This window comes from Benincasa hispida, chromosome 2, assembly GCF_027475165.1.
Source record: "Benincasa hispida cultivar pf3 chromosome 2, pf3_genome.v1.1, whole genome shotgun sequence".
Classification (NCBI taxonomy): domain Eukaryota; kingdom Viridiplantae; phylum Streptophyta; class Magnoliopsida; order Cucurbitales; family Cucurbitaceae; genus Benincasa; species Benincasa hispida.
The window spans coordinates 42919235-42927914 of NC_143479.1; the positions used below are offsets into that span (position 1 = coordinate 42919235).

The 8680-nt window shown below is 39.5% G+C and overlaps 1 protein-coding gene across 1 annotated transcript; it reads right to left on the reverse strand.

The window, feature by feature from the left end:
* Positions 1–867: 867 nt before the first annotated feature.
* On the reverse strand, positions 868–1338 carry LOC150037908 (uncharacterized). Its single transcript, XM_090311070.1, has one exon. It carries the CDS (start codon positions 1336–1338, stop codon positions 868–870), a length of 471 nt encoding a protein of 156 aa, XP_090167196.1.
* Between the last annotated feature and the right edge of the window lie 7342 nt (positions 1339–8680).

Here is an 8680-nt window from a genome sequence, read left to right on the forward strand (position 1 = left end):
TTATGCGTTGATCCTGATTCCTACCTTCATTTTGGCTTGCTCCCATGGGTGTCATGCAGACATCCAACTATGAGTAGGATCCGATTGCAACGTTATGATTTTTTTTTCTAAAAATAGCAAGGTTAAAAATGAATACCGCACCCCCAAATTTAAACATAACAATGTCCTCATTGCTGAAAGATTGAAAGAATTCATGCGATGCTCTTAGGAAGTTTTGTAAAAGTCAGTTTGAAAGAAAGCTGGTGGACCACTAACTTCTAGAAATATTTCATGAGTTGGCTATCCTACAATTAAATTGACTCTAGTACATATAAAAAATAGAGGCATGCATTTTATCATTGAAATTATAATTGGCAAAGAGAAATAATGCGGTGACTTACTAAATTAATCAATGTTTAATGATTGCGCCGACTAAAGAGGATGCGATGATAAAATTATCAAAGTTAAAATGAAATGCGAGAGTGCAAAATTTGGAATAAACAAAGTCAAGGAAAGAGACAACCCCCAAATTTGCTCTGTCGCCTGCATTAATTGTAATCACATCCTTCTTTGTGGCGAACTTCTCTCTTCGATTGCGGTGGTGGAATAAGCTAGTTGCATCTTCCGTGTAGCTCCTCTGCAATCGTTCACCATGATCATTGCAAAGAAAACATCGAGAGGGTCAAATAAAAGACAGGGTTAACAAAATTTTTCTCCTTTTTTTTTTTTTTTGCAAGGATTAAAAGAAAAAGACAAATAAATGATAACAAATATAAAACAAAGGTAGTGTGAGTTCATAAATCACTGATAGGAAAAGGATACTCTAAAAGACTTGCGCCCCTGACGAGTTTTTGTCGCATATCAATGCAGGGGCCACTCGATTTTTCTTCATTCAGGATTTCTCAAGTCTACGGAGGTATTTTCCCGATGAAAATCACCTCCGCAATATATCTTGACTCTTTGCACGTTAACCTTGAATGTGCGGGTCCCTTCCTCATTAGTTAATTCAACCGCACCATGCGGGAATACTTCTTTGATTATAAAGGGCTCGGACCAGCGTGACTTTAATTTACCAGGAAAGAGTCGTAGCCGCGAATTGAATAATAAGACCTTTTGTCCGACGTGGAGATTCTTCTCGCATAGCTGTTTGTCATGCAATCCTTTTGCGTGTTCTTTGTAAATTTTGGCATTCTCATAAGCTTGTGTTCTCCATTCATCAAGCTCGACCAACTGAAGTTTCCTTGCTTCCTCTGTGGCCTTTAACTCGAAATTAAGCTTTTTCACCGCCCACATTGCTTTATGCTCCATCTCAAGCGGTAAATGACATGCCTTTCCGAACATCAGCGCATACGGGGACATGCCTATAGGTGTCTTATAGGCGGTCTTGTATGCCCACAAGGCATCATCCAGCTTCATTGCCCAATCTTTTCATGAAGGTTTTACCACTTTCTCTAATATCAGCTTGATTTCCCTATTGGACACTTCAACTTGACCATTTGTTTGTGGACAGTATGTGGTGGCCACATGGAGGATATTGTAACACCTTGTAACACCTTTGCTGCTGTGCGTTGGCCTCCAAAGTGTCCTCCATATGGCGAGTCATGGCATTGTGATAGTATGCATTGGTGAGCAGTGTCTGGTACACATAGGCACAAAATCTGGTCTGATCCCCTCTGAAAAAGATTTAGCTCGTACCAATAATATGAACTACATTCATGTTTGAGCCTCCTCTTCTGGTGGGCTATGTAATCCTCAAGGAATTGTTCGCAAACCAGAAAATTGACCACATCTGCATACCATGGTAATTCTTTAATTTTAAATAGTTGGTCATCTGGGAAAGTTGCGTTCACCTCTAACTGATTGTGGTTTACCTCTAGATTTTCTAATCTGGATAAATGGTCCGTAACCTGGTTCTCCATCCCCTTGTGATAATTGATTTCCATGTTGAATTCTTGAAGGAGAAGAACCCATCGAATCAATCTCGACTTCGCATCTTTCTTTGTCATCAAATATATTTATTGCCGAGTGGTCAGTGTGAACAATTACTTTAGTTCCTAGCAAGTAAGTTCTGAATTTTTCCAATGCAAATATCACCGCAAGAAATTCTATTTCTGTGATAGTGTAATTTGTTTGAGTAGGGTTCAAGGTTTTACTCGTATATGCGATAAGATGTAGCATTGTTTTCTTCTTTTGCACCAGCACTGCTTCCATTGCATAGTCGCTTGCGTCGCACATTAATTCAAAGGGCCGTGTCCAGTCCGATACGATCAACACAAGTGCGATTGTTAATGCGTTCTTCAGTATCTTGAATGCGTTGAGGCGTTGGTCATCAAAGTTAAATGCTCTTTCTGCCTCCAGCAATGCACTCATGGTCATGCAATATTTGAAAAGTCTTTCACAAAACGTCTATAAAACCCAGCATGTCCTAAGAAGCTCCTGACAGCCTTCACATTCACTGGAGGTGGAAGCTTTAAAAATGCTTCAATCTTCGTCTTGTCCACTTCCAGCCCATCCTTGGAGACTTTGTTCCCCAGCACAATACCTTCCTTCACCATGAAGTGACATTTCTCCCAGTGTAGCACAAGGTTCGTCTCTTTGCATCTTTTCAATATCTTCTCTAGATTGATAAGACAGACTTCGTATGTTTGCCCATACACCGAGAAGTCGTCCATGAAAATTTCTACAGAATCTTCAAGATACTCAGAAAAGATGGCCATCATACACCTCTAGAAAGTGCTCGGCGCATTGCATAGGCCGAACGGCATGCGTTGAAACGCAAATGTTCCATAGGGGCAGGTGAATGTGGTTTTCTCTTGATCCTCAGGAGCAATCATGATTTGGTTATAGCCGGCATATCCATCCAAGAAGCAGTAGTAATCATTTCCTGCTAGGCGGTCTAGCATTTGGTCGATCAAAGGCTAAGGGAAATGATCCTTCTTTGTTGCCGCATTCAGTTTGCGGTAGTCCATGCAAATCCGCCAGCTAGTGACGATCCTCATTGGAATCAGTTCATTATTTGCATTTGGGACTACCGTCATCCCTCCTTTTTTTGGTACACATTATATGGGGATGACCCACATGCTGTCGACGATTGGATAGATAATCCCTGCGTCTAACCTTATTTGAAGGGTTTTCAGCTCTATTGTTGGTGGTTGTTCCAATGATTGTTTTGTTGTTTTTCTTTCTTCATTCATTGTTAGCTTGTCTTCTTTGGTTGTTGTTTCTGTGATCGCATTGCAGGCTACTATGGATGTGGTCGCATCCTCATCTTCATTTTCATCTTCAGACTTTTCTTCTTCATTCAAACTTGGTTCATCATCGGATTCAGTGAGGTCTTCTTCTTCAGGATATTTCATGGCTTTGATAATATCAAACCTGAGCTTCTGTCCATTCACACTTAGTGTGATCTCTCTTTTGTACACATAAATCTGAGCGCGACTAGTGGATAAAAATGGTCACCCCAGGATGATGGGTACATCCTTGTTCGCTTCATAGTCCAAGATGATGAAATCTGTCCGTAATATAAATTTGTCAATCGTAACTTGAACATCCTTCACCTTCCCTTCTAGATGCACAAGGGATCTATTAGCTAATTGGAGAGTCACCGTCGTGGGCGCCAACTGCCCCACATTCAACTGCTTGAAAATTGAAAGGGTCATTAAGTTGATGCTGGCCCCAAGATCGACAAACGCTCGACCAATATATAACCCGTCGATCGAGCAGGGTATTGTGAAACTTCCGGGGTCACGCATTTTTGGTGGAATTATGGATTTTGAACTTTGCGTCAAAGCCACCGTTGCGAACTTACCAGTGCTTCTCTTCTTAGTTACCATATCCTTTAGAAACTTTGCATACTTTGGCATCTGTTCAATCGCTTCAGTGAAAAGGATGTTGATATGAAATTGTTTCAGCATGTCCATGAAGCGTTGATATTGAACTTCATCATTTTTCTTCTTTTTAAGTCTCTGAGGGAATGGTGGCAGTTGTATTTTCACGATTCCCTGTTGTTTCGGTTTTGAAGTGGATGCAATCTCCGGTTCCATTGCCTCCTGTTCTCTTGTTTCTTCTTGAGTCAACAGAGTCTGTGGTTCCATCAAAATTGGAGCAGTCCGGCTCGACTCCTTCTTCTCCTCCGCCACAGTCTTTCCGCTTTGCAACGTCACAACTTGACATTGCTCTTTTCCCGTTACCCCATGGGTTATGCGGGAGCTCTGTTGAACTCGGCATTGCCCCTTGTAGTCTACTCTTGAGTTCACCTGCAATTTGTTCTATCTGAGTTTCAAGATTGCAGATGGACGTCGCTTGATTCTGAAGCACAATTTCATTCTTTTCAATATATTGCTTCAGTAAACTCTCTAAAGATGAAGATTGCGGTGCCTGGGAACTTCTGGCTTGATTTTGCGTTTGATCGTTTGTCCGCAAGAAAAATCTTGGTGGCCCTTCCTTTTGCGCCACTAATTGAAAATTTTGTTGTTGATTTTTCCACGCGAAGTTAGGGTGGTTTCTCTACGCAGGGTTGTAAGTATTAGAAAAAGGATTATTTTTCACGAAATATACTGACTGTGGGTTCCTCGGACACTCCTCCATTGGATGGCCTTCACCGCAAGTAGCACAACTTGCGCTCGTTTGGTTGATTGCGTTGACTTGCCCACTATGCGTACCTGGGCTACTGATTGCGATTCCTTGTATCAAATTCATCATCATAGTCATTTGGTTTTGAAGGGATGCGATGGCTCTGTTATTTGCGTCACTGTCTTTAATTCTCAGTCTTTGATCAAATTCATCATCATAGTCATTTTTGGAAATGCGATCAAGGATATTCTTAGCCTCGTCGTAAGTTTTATCAAGCAGACCTCTAGCTGCTGCAGCATTGGTAGCTGTCTGCGATGGTTCAAACCATGGTAGTAAATTTCCATCTGTAAACAATCTGGTAAGCTGTTATGCAGGCAATCTCTTACCAGCCTCTTAAACCTCGGCCAGGCGTCACTGAGCGATTTGTCAATAGCCTGTTCAAAATTAGTGATCAACTTCCTCCTTTTAGCGTTCTCCGTCGGGGGAAAGTACTTCTTCATGAACTTCTCCACTACTTGTTCCCATGATGTAGTCTCCCCTGGTTCGAGAGAATAAGCCCATTTTCGTGCTTGGTCAAACAACAAAAATGGGAACAATGTTAATCGAACCTCCTCAGTGGAGATGTTTAGGAACATGAACATATTGCAGATCTCAATAAAACTCCAGAGGTGGGCGTGCGGATCCTCGATATTATTTGCATCATCTGCAGCATCACCAGTTTCATTTCGAACCTCGATCCGTCAAGAGCTAGCCTCATGATTCCTGATGAGAAATCATAGAGGTTGGGTGACGCATAGTCCCAGATGGGCCTATTGCGGTTGTTCGCCAATAGGATGGGATTGCCATGATATTATTTACATTTGGTGCTCTATCTTTTGGTTGTTCCGCCATGTTGGGATCTTTCTCTTGTTGTCGTTGGTGGCTATTTCTTCTTCTTCTTCGGAAAGTTCTTTCAATCTCTTGGTCGTAAATGGGCTCAGGATTTTGTCCTTCGCTCATACGATGCTCGCTTCTTCCCTTACCTAAGGAGAAACAGTGCACAGATACGGAAAGTCTGCAAAGAAAATAAAAAAGTTACCGTTAGCACAATGTATTGCCGTAGTCCCTGGCAACGGCGCCAAAAACTTGATGCGTGGCTAATTCGATGAAATAATGGTGTAGGTTGCGATGGTGGTGTACGTGTTGTGCATGCATGTTTTCTTAGCAAGATCCAAGTATAAACCCTACTAAGCTGCCTGGTAAGCCCAGAGTCGAACACAGGGACTATAGAAACAGTATGCGATGGTAATTTCAGTTCTTTTTGCGGTGACAAATAAAACAATGCGTTGATTGATATGATTTTTAAGGTATAAAGTTTATGCGGTGGAATTGAGAAAAGAGTTAATAATACGAAAGATACAATGAGTATGCGGGGGAATGGGTTGAGAAGGTATTTATGCGCTCGGACGCTAATTTCCTTGGATCGCAATTCTGCCTTGCGCCAATGCATTTTCCTGCACAAAATACATAAATTAGCTGCTTTAATGCGGTGAACGCATGCGATCACAATGTTCTAAATTTAATGCTTTTGGACGTGATTTTATATATTTTTACCGTCACAATCCCTCATTGTTTTATATCTTTACGTTGTAATAACGTGCATTTCTGCCAGTTATCAGAGGTGTTCACTCATAGTTGGACTATGTTGTATTGTTCATTAGAGAAATCAGTGGTACTTAAGGAGTGAGATGTAACTACAGGGGCAAAATGTTAAATTGGCCCAGTTGTACTTATGAGCATATCTGAAAGGTCATCGTACTCATGATTGGTTATATCCGATGGACACAGAAATATATCTGTGGTAAGAAGAGTTCAGTTGTTAGTCTTTAATGGAATACATGTCAGTAAACTAATGGTGGATCTCATGGCTAAAGAGTTTAGTCAGCTATTTGCGTACCATTGAAGCTTTGAGCCACAGTCCATAAGGTCCCCTAGGTAGCTTGGATAAAGCCGAGAATCAGTTTTTGGGTCAGTTTGAAATATTCAAATTGACAAAAGGGAGTTCGATTATATATCATATAATTGAATTGGTTAATTATATACAATATAATTGACTAAATGTATGAGATACATTATATTGGAGGAAATTAGATATAAATATGATTTATATCAAGTGGAGGAGAAATTACTATAGTAGATATATGATATCAAACTATAGGATAAGAATATAATATGATTATATTCATTTATTAATTAAATTGGTTAATTATGAGATAATTAGTCGAAATATTCTCCTCAATCGTGCATTAGTGGGAGAATCAGTATTAAGTTATTGTAATCGAAGAATAAAATGAAAATTTGTTTCCTTTTGCAAAGAGTTCGTAAAAAATTCGCAATCCGTGTGAATATGTCTTGGTCGCTTAGCTGAGAGCCTATACGATAGAGCTTCATTGCTTAAACGATCGCACACTCGCATCTAAACGATAACATAACTGTTTGATAGAATGTGTGTGTTGTATTTCGGTCACAATGAAATTCGAAAGATCCGAATGCGCTCATGGATGCTCTTCGTTAAGAGTTCCTTCAAGACCAACTCCATAATCCTAGGTAATTAGGTGGAACCATACTCACACCTTCATTTACTTATGTTGAAACAAATCAACACACTCAGTCTTTGTGCTAATGCGAAACTAACTCGGCGCATAGCATTCTTCATACATGCATGTAGAGCTCTCAACTTGATACTAGATCTAGTGGTTTTGAAACATACTTTTAAAAACCATAACTTAAACATTCAACCAAGAGTTTCAAATAACTCAAAGCATTAAAACATAATTTCTAAAGCTTTGCTAATATAGTCACTCACAGTCTTTGGGCAATCCTTTTAAGATACCTCTCATTTGATGTCAATCCTTCCGACGCCAAGCACTAGTAGGCATTGAGTACTTAACCAATTTTCTAGTCTTCAACTTGGCTATGTGGCAACATCTCCACCACCTAGCCCTTCAAGATGCTTGCTTGTTCAAGATATCCCGATTCAAATTATTCGTTTAATAACTTAATTTCTAGAACTTTTATCAAGAAATTTTCTTCTACAAACCTGTTCAGAATTATCTTAAAAAGCTTACCTTAAAATTTGGGCTTCCAATTGCAATGAAAGCGCTCATAATCTTCAAATTCCTCCACCTTGCCTGACTCTCCTTAATACTGTGAACACCTCTCGGTTTCCTTCAATTTTGACAGCCCTTAACTTTTAATTTCCTCACAGCAGCCCTTATACATAAACTACACTCGATTTCTGAGATTTTGACTCAAGAATCACCTGATTTGCACGAGTAGTTTGGGAGAACTCTTCGTTTGAACTTGGTGTTACAGTATGCCCTCAACGCTCGAACAACATTTGCACCTTCTGCCTTCTTGATCAACGCATGGTCTGATGGAACATGGGACATAGGAAGCAGAATTAGGATCTATTACACTCTAATTGCTTCTAAACAAAAGGAAATAAACATGCAAATCAATGGAAAAACAGTAAATAAACGTGGATAGCAAACAACTGTAGCTTCCAAATAACATTTTGTAGCAAACAGTAAATAACATTTTGACTTTTTATGATTTTTTTCGTGTTGACTAATTTTGACCTCCCGAGCATGAATCCGCATTTCTTTTCTCGAAATTCAAATCACATTTGAATATAAGGTCGGTCAAAGTTTGACTTTTTCAAGTCAAAAGTCAACTCTTTGACTTTTTACATCTTTGACCATTTCTATTATTTCCGAGCTTCCGAATATGAACGTATTCATATTCTTGATATTTAAATCACATTTAAATATTAAAGCTGTATCTCTAAACTGAAAAATCCGACCACTATATCACATATACTTGTCAGTTTCTCTCTCTTCACCTAATTTGAACAATTCGAATCATTCTATCATACTGTTCTAAGTTTATTCCATATGAGCTAGTAGGGGAACCTAATGAACCTATAGATCATAGGCTCCAACGATCCAAGATTAGCTGGCTAAACTCTTTAGACGGAGCTAATCAACATCTGTTAAATAATGGGTCATTCCACTATATTCCCGTAGTTGCACTCCTCTTACTATAGATATATTTGTGTCCATTTGATATAACCATTATTAGTAAGCTA

Bases quoted from the DNA above. Each gene is read 5' to 3' on its own strand.
- LOC150037908 (XM_090311070.1), bottom strand. From the start codon at position 1,338: ATGTCCCCGTATGCGCTGATGTTCGGAAAGGCATGTCATTTACCGCTT.